The sequence below is a fragment of the Talpa occidentalis genome, unplaced genomic scaffold (assembly GCF_014898055.3).
Source record: "Talpa occidentalis isolate TD23 unplaced genomic scaffold, MPIMG_talOcc4v2.1, whole genome shotgun sequence".
NCBI classification, from domain to species: Eukaryota; Metazoa; Chordata; class Mammalia; order Eulipotyphla; family Talpidae; genus Talpa; species Talpa occidentalis.
Window position 1 is genome coordinate 112,871,802 of NW_026555331.1, and position 15,885 is coordinate 112,887,686.

Consider the following 15,885-nt stretch of genomic DNA (forward strand, 5'->3'; position numbering starts at 1 on the left):
TTTGACTGATTGAATGAATGAGATGTGGGGCAGAAAGTAGAACCATGTCTCTTTTACTTTGGTCAACGGAGGAGTTGATTTATGGACTAAATGTTAAGTATGTCTACAAAACTCAGATTTCCTTTCAGTATCAGCTGAAAAGTCAGCTTTTTTTTTTATCACCTTTCTTTTTCCATTTGGTTTCTGAGAAACCGGTTTCATTGCTGATACAATTCTGAGATGTTTCATTTTTATCATTACTGTATTAGTAGTGAAAATGTCCATACTATTTGCCCCCAGCTCAGTGATTGAGGCAATTCCCTAGTATAGTCTTGTCTTTATATGGTATATTAGGAAACCCTCAGAGGAAACTTCATCATATTTTAGACAATAGACAAGGGTGATTTCACAGATTCAGTTTTTAAAAAGCATACGTGTTAGTGGAACACTTCCTCAGACGTGCATTTTGATCATGTTTTACCACACCATTACGTCATCGAGATGATTGATGAGGACCTTTACTGATGTGATAGTTTTTATCTTGGAATTTTTAAACACTTGATAAGTGACTTTTATTTACTCATTGTTAGAGCTCTTAATTCAAGTGAATGCCTTAAGCTTATCTTTGCAACTCCCTGTGTGTTTAGAAGAAAGTCGAATGTGGTTTCCTCATTTCCCAAGAGGACATCTCATTTCCGGGGTTATTTTCCTGCCTTTCCTTCTGTGTGTTGGGTGACTGTGATTCACTCCAAAATATCAATGTTCATTGAACATCTCTTCTTACCAGGTTTAGATGATACACTGTTAGTATAGGAGAAGAGAAGAAAAGTTTTCCTACTGTTTTGGTTTCTCCCTGGGCTGGTCAAGTCATCAAATTCACATTAGACATATTAGTAGGAGAAAAAGAATAAACTTAATTACATACATACGGAAAATTCTAAAACAGAGGGAGGAAAATAAGGATATATATATATAATCAAGGAGAGGGAAGGGCGATTCACATGATGAGGAGAGTGTGACTCATATGGTAAACCAAGATGTTCTATATTTAGGGATTTGACCTCTATATAGATAAATTTCTCAGTTAGAAAGGTTATTTCACATAAAAATCCTAATTCTGGGTAATATCCCTAATTATCATTTTTTTTTTTTTTGATTGTTAAGAGAGGGGTAAATTTTTCTCTTGTGCCTTCAGGTCCTCACTTGAACTTAGCTTGAAATAATCCACATGCCAAAGTAACATGTGTTGGGAAGGCCTGTTTTGGACATCTTTGGGAGGCCCGTCTAAACATTTTGAGGCAGGCTACACTTTATTAGTAATTACTTAAATGTTTTTAATATTTTTAATAATGACGATGGATGATTTTCCTCTCTCTTTACAAGTTCTATACTTAATAGTTATAGGACTTATAGTCTCTTTAATTTTTTTTGTTTGTTTTATAGGGCATCTCACTCACTGTTTGAGCCCCAGTGCTTATTACATGGTGAGGAATCCTGGTGTGAACTAAGTTCTAGGGTCCAGTCATTTCATCTCATGGAATTTCATTTCCACTCAGTAAATCTCTGTACTTCTTACAGTTATGACATTTTCTTAAGATGGTGAAGGATTATAACCTTCTTTAATTAAAATAATTTCAGGTACTGTTTTCAAGTCAATGTAGGATTTCCAAAATTTATCCTTCTGAAATTATTTTGGATCAAAATACCAATGAAGATATTAGGTAGACTTTTTAGAATGATACATAGTTTTGTCCCCATAGCAGTAACAATAGGAGATATTTTTACCTTTTCATTTTAATGTGATTAGACAGTCTGTGCTAGGATAGAAAAAGAGCATTTATGAGAACATGGCTAAAATTGCTTTACATAATTTTTCGTTATGAATTTAGCTTAGGAAATAATGTGAGTCTAAGTTTTTTAGTATAATTTTATGGCAAATCTTTATTTGGATTTCATTCTGATTGAAGATTTTTGAACCCAATCTAGGAATCCTAGATTTTAGAAATTTCTTTTATTAGGAACATTTTTAGTCAATTTCCTATTGTAGAAATGTACACATTGGAAAAAGCATGTGAGGTAGTTACCTCTCGATATTTGTTATTACCTCTTACTTAGGGACAGAAACATGAGCAGGATGCTTATAAAAGACCCTTTCCCAGACTTTTTTTATAGCTTGCAGCCATGGACCAAATTTTGGCAAATGAGATTAAAAACCTATATGTCAGATGGGATTTATAGGAAAGCTCTTCAAAAGGAAGAGGGTACGTAATCTGTCCTCTTTATCTTCTTTTCTTGCTCACTGTCATATGAATATATTGACTGGAGCTTGGTCAGCTATCTTGGATCATTAGGTGATTGTTAGAATAACGTCAAGCAGGATGAAAGAGAAAGACACAAGGTACCTCATGATTTCATGGAACCTCCAAACCAGCTTTGAACTCTTTAGTCCTTGCTTGTCTTTACCTAGAACAAATCCTGGCCATAATAGATCTGGGACATATTTTCCCAACTGTCAACAAGGCTGAATCAAGGCTTTTGGGCTTACAAATTTGTTCTGCAATGAAAAGGATGTGCTATTTTCTTTCAATTTCAGGATTTGTAAATTTTCAGCTTGCTGGGTTCTCAGTTTAAAGAACAGAATTCTGGGCCTCCCTGGTGGTGCAAGGGGTTGGAATGCAGCCTATGAGGCTGTCTGCAGCCGCTGCAGCACAAGTTTGATCCCTGGCCAGTCAGGGAGCAACCCACATGGCACAGCAGACCTCACCTGACTCTCCCACTGCTCTCCTCAGCAGTGTACTTCAGTCAGTCTGTCTATTTTGTTCCCCACTCTGTCTTTGGTGAATCCTCTCACCCCCACACCTCTGGCCTGTACCCCAGTTCTTGTATGCGTAAATAAATAAATCTTTCAAAAAAAAAAAAAAAAACAGAATTCTGAAGGCCATTCCACTTGAAATTTGAGACAAAAGAACAAGACAATAAGCATCAGAAATGATACCTAGATCTGCCACATGGGGATAAAATGTGGACTAAAACTGAAAATCACCTCTGCTGCAAGGATTTCATTTTAGTTCCTTCTGCATACGTGGTCATAGTTAGTATTAGCAATGCATGGCAGTTCTTTTCTGTATATGTAAAGGAAAAAATATGTGTAAATGTTACTTTTTTTTTTAAAGATTTATTTTTATTTATACAAGAACCCGGGTGCAGGCCAGATGTGCTGGAGGGTGAGAGGATTCACCAGAGACAGAGCAGGGAACAGAACAGGCAGACTGAGGAAATACACTGCTGCGGGGAGCAGTGGGTGAGTCAGGAAAAGTCTACTCGCCATGTGGCTTGCTCCGAGGCCGGCGGGGATCAAACTGGCACTGCAGAGGCTGCGGACAGCTTCACGGCGCTGCACTTAACAGCCTGCGCCACCAGCGAGGCCCAGATGTTACTTTTAAAATAAGCTCTCTAGTCTAGTGTGTTTGTTGATGTTCACAATTGTTTAGAACACTTTGAAATAAAATAGCAGGCCATAGCCCATTGCACCTTATCATGCTCACTTGCTGCCGTCCATCTGCAGACAGTCCTGAATTGTGAGCCAAAGTAGTAAAAAAAAACCTATGTATGAGCATCTCCTGTCTCTAAATATGCATGTTTTGTATGTTTATATTTACTCTCTTTCTTATAGGTAAACAGAAAGATATTTGGAGCCCAGAGCATATAGTTTGCATAATTTAAAAGGGAAGTAAGCCAACATTGATTAAAATTGTATCTTTAAAAAATATCTACAAGTTGTTGGTTCACTAATTATGAAACTCTCACATAGGTGATTGGTTAGCCTTCGTGTATTCATTTTAGTAATAAGATGACAAATCACTTTTATGAAAGGCGTTTATGGTTTTTAATAAATCATTACTTATGACTTTATAACATTTAAATAGCTGGTATGCATTATAAAGAAGTAAATTTACTCACTTAGACTTTGTTTTCCTAAAACTTAGAATTTTTTTTTAATATGTGGGGTATATTTTAGTCCACTGTGATAGACTCATAAGTTTTATAATAATAAAGATGTTATTATCCTCTCTTGGTTGCTTAGATCATCTACAGGAAGGGAGATAGACATGCACAAACATTAAGATGCAGATATGCTTTTTGAAAATTATCTTTAAACTGTTTTATAGTAATAAATGGCAGTACTTGTAGTTAGTATGAGTCATTGTAGTTAACTCGTGTGTGCTAAGAACTCTCATATTAACACATTTAATTGTCACAGCTATTCTGTGAAGCAGATACTGTTGTTGTTCCTTAAGTAACACACCCATGAATCAAACCAGGTCTAGTTTCTAAGTCTTATGCCTTTATCAGTAATCCTGCCTCTTTGTTGGAAGATACGTTGTTGTAGCTAAGAATAAATATAAATATATGATTTTTTAAAACTTGATCTTAAAATTTAGTGCAAAGGCAATCAAACTATTTGAGCAGAAACATTTAAATAAAAATATCAAGGGAGAATTTCACTTTTAAATTTGATTTTTGAAAGGATGGCAGTTTCTTCAGTATCATCTGTGAGTCAGATCTAGAGCAATAAATGTAAATATAGGCCAATATTGCAAGATTGTGAAACCTTCATAAAGCGATGTAATTTAGTCATGTGATACTAGAGAAGAATTTAAATGCCCTTTTGAGTTCAGTTGAGTTCTCTAGTAGTGGAACTCTGGAGTGAAACCATTACTGAGTAGGGAATTGATGGCACAGCTCAGCTTCTCATGTATAAAGACTACCCCGTGGCAGGTGCTGCATTTGAAAAGAGACTAATTCTTTTGAGTTCTGAGGAGGAGTCTGATATTTCTGAGTTCTGAATGTGGTCCTGGAAATTCCTAAGGAAACTGTTACCTTTTTCATATTGTCTTGTCTATAGTGGAAAAGATAGTCTAAATAACTTTTCAAGATGAATGTGCGAGCCACATGTTCCTGTAGGGGACTGACCTAAGTGAAAGGAACAAAGATTTTTCACTCATCATTAACAAGGACTCTGACAGGCTTTATAGTACTGGAATTAAGTTGTAGACATAGGCTGATTTTTTATGCTTTGCATTTGAAATGGCTACTTGTTAACCCTACCTTATTTGCTTTGTTTCAGCATGAGGCTGGATGACTATGATCATGGGTAATTTAGATTCCTTTTTATCAAAAAAGTTCTCTTTGCTCTTTTGTTTTTGTTACATAATTTGAGGCTTAGTTACATGCCAGTGAGTGATAAAAAGTAGAGTATGTGGGAAGAATGCAAGGATGAAACTTCTTGTACTCTTGAAGAGCCTCATTGGTTCTTCAGGGAATGGTTACTATGATTTCAAGTGCAAATGTTTCATAAGTTGCTCTTTATTAATGTGATGTAGAATTTACACCCAATGGAAATTCCTGTTTTCTAGTTTTTCATTTCTCCCTATTGCTATTTGAAAAATAGTTTCAGCCAAATGGCAGCATTTCTTATTTTAAGTTGCAAAATTAATCTGGAGCTGATGATGGGGACACTCTTGCATAGTGAGCATTGTCCCTTCCAGATAGTTGAGAAACTGACTGGTAACAAAACTTAACTTTGTGTATTAGATTTATCTCTTAAAGGGAAGAAATTATTAAAAATTTGAAGTTAGTTTTATTTTTTATTTTTTTTTTTTTGAGGTCAGACAGGGTGTATTTTATTTTCCAAGCCCGGGCCCTGAGGCATTGGGGTGGGAGGGTGTCTGAGAGAGCGAGAGGGGCTACTTTTCTAGGGGAGTCAGGTCCGACCAGTAAGGCTGGTTTCCACATTCCCCTTCAGGTGTTTCATATGGTGGAGGTTTCTAGAACGCTCAACCAAACAGTGAATATGAAGACATGAACTATATATGTGAGCTATGTCCACAGTCCCCAGTTCCTCCTTGGACACTAGTGTGCACTGAGGTTAGGCAGAAAGACAAACATCACCGGGAGGGTAATTCATGGAGCAGCCGCGAGGCAATGGCTTGGGTGTTATTTCAGAGTCGTGATTTCCAGATGCGGCAGAGGTTGCGCTGCACACTGTTCATTATGGCTGAATATTCAGATTGATTTGGGATTTTTAAGGCCAGTGGGATGTGGATAGCTTTATACATGCTTTTTTTTTTTTTTTGGTTTTTTTCTTTCTTTTTTTTTTTTTTTAATAATAAATTTTATTTTTATAATCCCCATACAATTGCAGCCCCCCATTCTGACCCCGATCCCTCCCCTCCCACCCCCGCCCCCTAAAAGTGTCTCTGGTTCGTAGTTTTTTGTTGATTTTGATTTTCACTTTCTTATAGTTATTCATTTTCCTGTTCCCTTATTTAAGTTTTCTAGATTCCTGCTATGAGTGAGACCATCCGGTATTTTTCTTTTTCTTTTTGGCTTATTTCGCTGAGCATGATCCCTTCCAGTGCCATCCATGTTGCTGCAAATTGCATGTGTTTATCTTTTTTGAATGCTGAGTAATATTCCATGGTATATATGTACCACATCTTCTTGATCCAGTCATCTATTTTTGGGCATTTGGGTTGTTTCCAAAGCTTAGCTATTGTAAACAGTGCTGCTATAAACATAGGGGTGCAGGTGTTCTTTGGAATTGATGTTTCTGTGTCCTTTGGGTAAATACCTAGGAGTGGAATTGCTGGATCATATGGAAGCTCTATGTTTAGTAGGTCCAGAAATCTCCACACAGCTCTCCACAGTGGTTGGACCAGTTTGCACTCCCACCAACAGTGCAGAAGAGTTCCTTTTTCTCCACACCCTCGCCAACATTTGTTGTTGCTAGTTTTTTTAATATGTGCCATTCTCACTGGTGTAAGATGGTATCTCATGGTAGTTTTGATTTGCATTTCCCTTATGACAAGTGATGTTGAACATTTTTCATATGCCTGTTGGCCATTTGCATTTCCTCTTCAGAGAAGTTTCTTTTTAGCTCTTCTGCCCATTTTTTGACTGGATTCTTTTCTTTGTTGTTGTTAAGTCTCATCAGCTCTTTGCAGATTTTTGTGATCAGTCCTTTATCATTAGTGTTGGGTGCAAAAATGTTCTCCCAGTTGGTGGGGTTTCTCTTTGTTTTTGTTATTGTCTCTTTTGCTGTGCAGAAGCTCTTTAATTTGATATAGTCCCAGCTGTTTATCTTCGCCTTCACTATCACTGCTTTGGGTGATGTGTCTGTAAAGATGTCTTTGATGTGCAAATCACGCAGTGTTTCGCCTATATTTCCTTCTATATATTTTATGGTTTCAGGTCTTATGTCTAGTTCTTTAATCCATTTTGAGTTGATTTTTGTGTATGGTGTGAGGTAGTGGTCAAGCTTCATTCTTTTGCATGTAGCGACCCAGTTTTCCCAGCACCATTTATTGAATAAACTTTCTTTGCTCCAATGCATAGTCTTTGCTCCTTTGTCAAAGATTAGTTGACCATAAATCTGTGGGTTTATTTCTGGATTTTCTATTCGATTCCATTGGTCTGTATGTCTGTTCTTGTTCCAATACCATGCAGTTTTGATGATTATGGCTTTGTAGTATAGTTTGAAGTCTGGGAGTGTGATGCCTCCATTCCCTTCTTTTTTTTTTAGGAGAGCTTTGGCTATTCGGGGTTTTTTGTGATTCCATATGAATTTCATCAATAATTGTTCTATTTCTTTGAAGAATGACATTGAAATTTTGATTGGAATAGCATTGAATCTGTATATTTCTTTTGGAAGGATGGCCATTTTAATAATGTTTATTCTTCCAATCCATGAGCAGGGGATGTCTTTCCATTTCTTTGTGTCTTCTTCTATTTCTTTTAACAGTGTTTTATAGTTTTCTTTGTATAGGTCCTTTAACCTCTTTTGTTAGATTTATTCCCAAATATTTGATTTTTTTGTTTCAATAAAAAAAGGGATGGTTTTTTTGATTTCTTCTTCTTCAGATTTATTGTTTGTGTATAGGAAGGCTACTGACTTTTGCGTGTTGATTTTGTATCCTGCCACTTTAATGAACTGATTGATGAGTTGAATTAGTTTTTCTGTGGAGTTTTTGGGGTTCTCTATGTATATTATCATATCATCTGCAAATAGTGATAGTTTGACTTCTTCTTTTCCTATTTGGATTCCTTGGATGTCTTTCTCTTGTCTTATTGCTCTGGCTAGGACTTCCAGTATTATATTGAAAAGCAGTGGTGAGAGTGGACATCCTTGTCTTGTTCCAGATCTTAATGGAATTGCTTTCAGCTTTTCACCATTGAGAATGATACTGGCTGTTGGCTTGTCATAGATGGCCTTTATGATGTTGAGGTATGTTCCTTGTATCCCAAGAATTTCAAGGGCTTTTATCATGAATGGGTGTTGCACTTTGTCGAAAGCTTTCTCAGCATCTATTGATATTATCATATGGTTTTTATATTTCTTTTTGTTGATGTGTTGGATAACGTTGATTGATTTACGGATGTTAAACCATCCTTGTGTCCCTGGAATGAATCCTACTTGGTTGTGGTGAATTATCTTATGGATGCATTGTTGGATTCTGATAGCTAAAATTTTATTGAGGATTTTTGCATCAGTGTTCATTAGGGAGATTGGCCTGTAGTTTTCCTTTTTTGTGTTGTCCTTGTTTGGTTTTGGTATTAGTGTAATGTTGGCTTCATAGAACATGTTTGGTATTGTCCCTTCCTTCTCAATTTTTTGGAAGAGTTTGTGAAGGATAGGCACTAATTCGTCTCTGAATGTTTGGTAGAATTCATTTGTAAATCCATCAGGTCCCGGGCTTTTGTTTTTGGGGAGGTTTTTGATTACCATTTCAATTTCGCTGCTTGTAATTGGTCTGTTTAGGTGTTCTATTTCTTCTTTATCTAGCTTTGGGTGATTGTAGAGTTGTAGGAATTTGTCCATCTCCTCTAGATTGTTAAACTTGTTTCCATATAACTGTTCATAGTAGTTACTGATTATTCTTTTGATTTCTGCTGTGTCCGTTGTGATTTCTCCTCTTTCATTGATGATCCTGTTTATTTGTGCTTTCTCCCTTTTTTCCTTTGTGAGCCTGGCTAGGGGTTTGTCTATTTTATTGATTTTTTCAAAGAACCAGCTCTTGGTTTCATTGATCTTTTGGATTGTTTTTTTAGTTTCAATTTCATTTATTTCTGCTTTGGTTTTTATTATTTCTTTTCTTCTACTGGTTTTGGGGTTTTTTTGTTGTTCTTTTTCTAGATCTTTGAGCTTCGAGATTAGGTTGTTTCTTTGAGTTCTTTCTTGTTTCTTGATGTGAGCTTCTATTGCTATATATTTTCCTCTTATTACTGCTTTTGCTGCATCCCATACATTTAGGATATTGGTGTCCTCCTTGTCGTTCAATTCAAAGAATTTTTTAATTTCTTCTTTGATCTCCTCATTAGTCCAGTGGTCTTCCAGTAGTGTGGTTTTTAATCTCCATGAGGTAGGAAAGTTCCTTGCCTTCTTTTTATGGTTTATTTCTAGTTTGATGCCTTCATGGTCAGAAAAGATGGTTGATATGATTTCAATCTTGGTGTATCTGTTGATGTTTGTCTTGTGCCCCAGTATGTGATCGATCCTGGAGAATGATCCGTGTGCGCTTGAGAAAAATGTGTACTCCGTTTTTTTGGGGTTTAGTGTTCTATAGATGTCTGTTAAGCCCAATTGCTCTAGGTCCTTATTTAGAGCTTTGGTTTCTTTACTTATTTTTTGTCTTGTTGATCTATCCATTGTTGATAGTGGTGTGTTGAAGTCTCCCACTACGTATGTGTTTTCTCTGATGTCTGTTTTCAGAGAGGATAACAGTTGTCTGATATATTTTGGTGCTCCTTCGTTTGGTGAGTATATGTTAATGAGTGTTATTTCTTCTTGAAGTATTGTCCCCTTGATCATAATGTAGTGACCATTGGGGTCTCTTTTTATCTTTTTGAGTTTGAAATCTGTTTTATCTGATATAAGTATAGCTGTTCCTGCTTTCTTTTTTGGTCCATTTGCTTGTAGGATTGCTTTCCATCCTTTAACTTTGAGCCTATTTTTATCTTTTGTAGCTAAATGTGTTTCCTGGAGACAGCAAAAGGTTGGGTTTTGTTTCTTAATCCAGGCTGCAACTCTGTGTCTTTTTATTGAAGAGTTTAGTCCATTTACATTTAGAGTTAATATTGATATGTTAGCATCTGTATTTGCCATTGTGTTTGTCTTTCCTTTTATTTTATTTATTTATTCTTTTAATAACTTTTTTTTTTTTGGCCTTCTTTCATTGTTATTCGTCCCTCTGAGGTTCTGGCTTTAGGACTCCTTGTAGTATTTTTTGGAGTGGGGGTTTATTTGCAATGAAATTCCGGAGTTTCTGTTTGTCTGGGAAGGTCCATATTCTTTCTTCAAAGAGAAAGGAGAGCTTTGCGGGATAGAGAATTCTTGGTTGGCATCTGTTTTCTTGGAGTCTGTTGACTATGTCCCTCCATTCTCTCCTTGCCCGTAGTGTTTCTTCGGAGAAGTCTGATGTCAGCCTGATTGGCTTTCCTTTGAATGTTATCTGTTTCTTCCCTCTTGCCTGCTTCATTATTTTTTCCTTGTCCTGGATTCCTGGGAGCTTTACTATTATGTGTCTTGCTGTGTTTTTCCTTTCGTCGTGGAAGTTTGGTGTTCTTCTTGCTTCTTGTATATCAATTTCCAGCTCCTTCTTCACATTTGGGAAGTTCTCTTCAATTATCTCTTTGAATATTTTCTCTGTTCCTACATCTCTCTCCTCTCCTTCTGGTATTCCTATAACTCTTATATTTCCTTTCCTCATGGAGTCAGATAGTTCCCGAAGTCTTTCTTCATTCTTTTTCCTTCGTACTTCTCTTTCCTTTTCTGTTTTGGTTCTTTTTATTTCTGTGTCTTCAAGATTACTTATTCGTTCTTCCATTTCATCTATTCTGCTTTCATTGCTTTTCCCAGAATTCTTTAGTTCTTCCATTAATTCTTTGATCTCCTGCATTTCTTTTACTTCCCTCTTTAGGGACTCGATTTCATTCTTCTGACCATTGTTTTCCCTCTCTAGGGACTCAATTGCATTCTTCTGATCATTGATTATTTTTCCCTTATCATTGTTTTCCTTTATGACTTCTGTCAGTTTTTTAATCACGGCAATTTTAAATTCTCTTTCTGGAAGGCTCAGAAGTTCTTCCAAGTTACTGTCGTTGCAATCTGGGGGCTGCTTTTCTTTTTGTGGTGTGCTTTTTCCCTGGGGAGTTGCTAGGTTGCGTGTGGTTCTTCTCCTCCCTACTGTCTGTTTTCTAATTTGCCGTATGCGTTGGGACACTGTGTAGTTGGTACTGGCCGGCATCTTGGGTGAGCTTCTCTGCTCTCCTCTGGTTCCTCCAGGAGTCATCTGTCAGTTTCAAGCAGTCTTTACTGGAGAAAGGTCCCTGTTCTAAAATGCCGATGTGGGGACACACTCCCCTGTGCGCCTGGTCTGCCCCTGCGGTGGGTTCCTGCTCCCCCTCTGGGCTTGGACTGCAGGCTAGAGGGGGTCTGGCGTGGGCGAACTTCCCCCGCTCACCTCTGGCTCCTGAGGAAGCCTTCTGCAGGTAGTCTTTACTGAAGAAATGTCCCTGTTCTAAGATGGTGATGTGGGACACACTCCCTGTGCGTCCGGTCTCAGGCACACTCTTCTGCGTGCCTGGTCTGCCCCGGCTGTGGGTGCTCGCTCCCCCTGTGGGCTCAGACTACTGGTCGGAAGGGGCCCGGCGTGGGCTAACTCCCCAGCTGGCCACTGGCTCCTCTAGGCGCCTCTGCTGGCTTCAAGTCGCTAGGTGGCGCCAGAGATCTCTCCTGGAGCCCTTGGGGAGCTGATTTTCCACCCCGTGGGACAGGGAATAGAGCGGGAATGGTAGGGTAAACCTCAACGGCTTTGGGGTGCTGTGTCTGCCTTGTGCCCCACCGTCATGGGGAACCCACGCCCCTAGTTTCGTGCCCCGGGTGTCAGTTCCAAAGCCCTCAGTTCCAGGACTCAGGCTGTAGCCCAGTTCAGTGGCGCGGGAATGGCGCCTTTTGAATCCCGCTCCCGTGCCTGGGCGCCTGGGCCTGCTCACTCAGTGAGGGCCTCCGCGCATCTCCCCTCGAGCCTAGGTCGCAGGCGCAGGGACCTGGGCAGTTGCGGTCTGGATCCGCGTTTGCTTTTCAACTGCACTGCTTTTCCGCGCGCAATCCCGATTCCGATCCGCCCTTGGTTTTCCAGCGCGCCGCTGTTCCTCGCAATCCTGACCGCGATCCGCGCCTGTTTTTCCAGCGCGCCGCCTTTCCCCAAGCTTACCGGGCGGCCTGGGGCTGTGTGCTGGTGCTGGCCTCCTCCCCGGGGGCGGGGTCTCTCTTCAATGGCGCCTGGAGCCGTTCGCTCACCTCCGCGGTGGATCCTGCGGGGTTCTCCACAGCTCCCGTTCACGGGGTGTGGTGGCTGAAATAGTTCCTTTCCACTCACAGTCCCGCTTGCTGCGTCGTTTGTTCTTGTTGGTCGTTTTGGTGTGTTGTTTCCCTCCTCTCTGCGGGTGGGAGAGTGCCGCCTCTGTGGGCGGGGGAGGGGAGCAGGGTTCTGCGCTTCCCTCCCTTCTAGTCCTCTTTTATGGCCACTTTCTTCTTCGGGCAGTTCGCTGGCGTCACCCGTTTATCTTCCGTGTCCCAGTTCTCACTGGGACCTGCCGCTTTTCCTCCCTATTAACTTTTTTTAATGGGAGATCTTACTCGCAGTGTCTCCTTGCCGCCATGTTGCTCCGCCCCCTCTCTCCATGCTTTAGACTAGTCATTTGGTTGAATTGTTCCTGGTGGGGGGAAAGATGTCCCGAGCTAATTGCATACAGACTTTGTGGACTCCACCCCCACTCTGAAGTTAGTTTTAATACTTAACTTGCCATCTAATTTTTAGAAAGTTAGCTCTGCTCACAAGTCTCAGTATCGGTGCTGGTTGGTATCATTTATGTAATGACTTAATGGAACTAAATGTTGAGATATTTAGATATCTCACTTGGGCAAAGCCATAAATTCTTCCTCTTCTAATAAGGTATCCAAACATATTCACTGAGTACCAATTATTTTTCAGAATTAAGCTGGGTTCTTGAACCACATTCAATTTAGGCATCATCTCAGATTTGTATACTTGTCTTACTGATTTCACTGCTCCCACAGCTGTGGCCAAGTTGTTCTGGGAGCAGTCCCACATGCTGCTCAAAGGAAGAACCTAACAGTGTCATGCTTCATGCATGACACCATTTGGCTCTTTCCCAAAACCTTCAGGTTTCCCTGTGGAATACTGGGGATTTACAAGTTGTGGGGCGTTAAATTCCCATGTGGCCAAACTTTGAGCAATGAGAGAAGGGAGTCCATGGATAAAACCTTGCAATTCCTGGACTGACTGTTTAGGCTGTGCAGTAGCTTCGTGCATTTCTCTGAAGACATTCTGCACATGTAAGCAATCAGTTTCTAAGGAAGCTGTGGCCAGATCAGTGACACATTCTCTTCTGTCTGCCCTCTTTCCTTTTCTGCTTTGCTCCTGCTTCACTGGAATGAACTTCTTAGTAAGGTGTTACAATATAAGGCTTTGCCTCAAGGTCTGTTTTCTGAAGACTCCAGTGACATTCTATTCTGAAATATAACTGGTGTGATTACATGGTAAGTCACAATGATATAATGTGATGAATACAAAAGTTGTATACGAGAGCTGGGGGTGCAAGTGAGGTATAATTATTTCTGGGAGGTGAAGAAAGGGAGAATGAAAGATTCCTAGAAAGAGGTACTAAGTTGAGGCTTGCAAAATAAGTAGGGCTTCACTAGGTGACAAAAGCAGAGGACTCTCTAGGTGGAGGGAATATTCTATAATTTCTAAGAAAACTAGGGGCGCTAGTTATGATGGGAGTTCTTGGCTTAAAGGCAAGATCGGTAAAGCTGGAAGGCAGATAGGGCCAGGTCATAAATGGTTTTGAGTACCATACTCTGTTTAACAGATCTTTTGGGGTGTGTGCACAGAAGGTAGATCATAGTAAATTGAGTGTTAAATAAGAGACAATGATGGAGATTGTGAGTACAGGCTATTGTTTTTTTTTAATTTTTGTGTATTAGTATCTTTTTATTTTTTAAATGAGGTGACATTGATTTATGATAGGCTATTCTTCCAGGAGGTATGACTCAGAATAGATGGAAAGGAAGCAGAGGGGGAAATAGGAAACAGGTGGCTCACACAAGTTCAGCTGAATAGAATTTAACAAGCTCTGCGTGGAGGTATGGACTGATTTAAGGTAACTGATAAGAAAAGTACCTGGAACTAGGGAGAACAGATTGGGAAGCTGTTAGCACTCATAGGCCTGAGATGGTTACTTGGAGGGAATGGTGTATGGAAGCTCAGTGGCTGTAAAATGCTGATAGGAGAGAAATATTTCCCTCCAATTTCCTGCTGCATCTCCCATTGGACAAGCATAACCAGAATCCAAAGGACAAAGGAGCTTGGAGTGATACAGTCCAAAAAGGTCAGCATCCCCAGGCCTAACTGGGAACAAAAAAAGGGTGGAGACTGAATCTGAAGAGAAATTAATGAATCACCAACACAGGGTCAATAAAGATTTTTTTGTTTAATTAAAGGAAACATGAATAATTTATATGTTGAGGGAAGGGCCAGAAGAAAATAAAAAAGGGACATTACAGAAGCAAGAGGGTGGCAAAATACTTAATACAGTAAGTTTGAGTAGAGGATGAGATTTAAAAACCAGTCAGATACTTATTTTCTAAAATAACAAGGATGCCTTGTTACATGAGACTGGAGGGAAGGAGGCAAACAGGCATGTAAATTTGTGTGTGTGCATAGACACAAAGGAAGGGAGGCAATTTGAGGAAATTTGTGCAATAGAGAGTTTTTATTTTCCTGTAGGGTCAAGTAGGATGCAGGGTTATCTTTGAGAGTGAAGGGACTTAGCTTTAGTATTTGACTTGAAATTATTATTATTATTTTTTTAAAGATTTATTTATTTATACAAGCACTGGGTACAGTCAGAAGCGCAGGAGGGTGAGAGAATTCACCAGGGCCAGAGTGGGGAACAGAACAGGCAGACTGACGAAATACACTGCTGAGGGGAGCAGTGGGCGAGACAGGAGACATATCTTGTGCCATGTGGGACCCTCGCCGGTCATCGAACCAGTGCCACAGAGGCTGCAGGCAGCTTCGCAGCCCAGCGCTCAACTGCTGCGCCACCAGGGGGGGCCCTTGACTTGAAATTATTAGTGTTAATTTGAGAATTCTGTAAGGAGAATGGAAAAACGAACTGACTCAGGCAGAAGTACAAAAAGACTGCTGAGAGGGGGTGGCAGTCTAGCTGAGCTAGAACCGCTAAGTAATAAAAGCAAGAACTAAAAGGGAGGTATCCATAATACATATTAATAAGTAAATTGCTAATCTTAGTAGCTGTGATATAGTGAAGACAGAATTTTTCATGTGCTATTTTTGCCTTTTAACTATGCCTCATACATGCTGTTGGATCTTACAAATCCTGAGTCGCAGATTTGTCACAGTACCTTTGTTTCCTCAATTCTGTGGCGCCATTTATTCTAAAATGCACCCAGCTTTTATTAACTTTTTTGAAGGGTGGGAGAAATCTTCATTGTGTTAAATGTACAATAATTTTTTTCCGCAACCAATAATGGTGCAAATGTATCAACCTAATTATCTATCACTTTAATATCTCTTATCAGTGACTGAGTCTTTGCCTTCACGTGAAACATCTCTTATCTATCAGCAGTACTTCCATTGGGTGACGTGACTTTTTTCTAAATCTGTGCTTGGGATCTTGGTTTATGTTGACTTGACATGACACAACCTCTGTCTTGCCTTCAATGACATTGGTTTCTGCCTCATTTTCCTCTTGTATTCTACCTTCTGTTTACCATTCTCTCCCCATTCTGGCTTT

General features: G+C 39.6%; 1 protein-coding gene across 4 annotated transcripts in view; it reads left to right on the plus strand.

Annotated features, from left to right (window-relative positions):
- The window catches only part of ELAPOR2 (endosome-lysosome associated apoptosis and autophagy regulator family member 2), a 179,856-nt gene that overhangs the window by 73,486 nt on the left and 90,485 nt on the right, over positions 1-15,885 (plus strand). The window contains exon 1 of one of the 4 annotated variants that reach the window (XM_054692481.1): positions 13,582-13,603. The exons of 2 other annotated variants lie outside the window; for them this stretch is intronic. In XM_054692481.1, coding sequence (XP_054548456.1) covers positions 13,601-13,603 — 3 coding nt within the window. In that variant the 5' untranslated portion in view covers positions 13,582-13,600. Of the gene's footprint in view, positions 1-13,581; positions 13,604-15,885 lie in introns of those variants that run through there. One more of the 4 variants, XM_037510719.2, reaches the window with a different exon arrangement.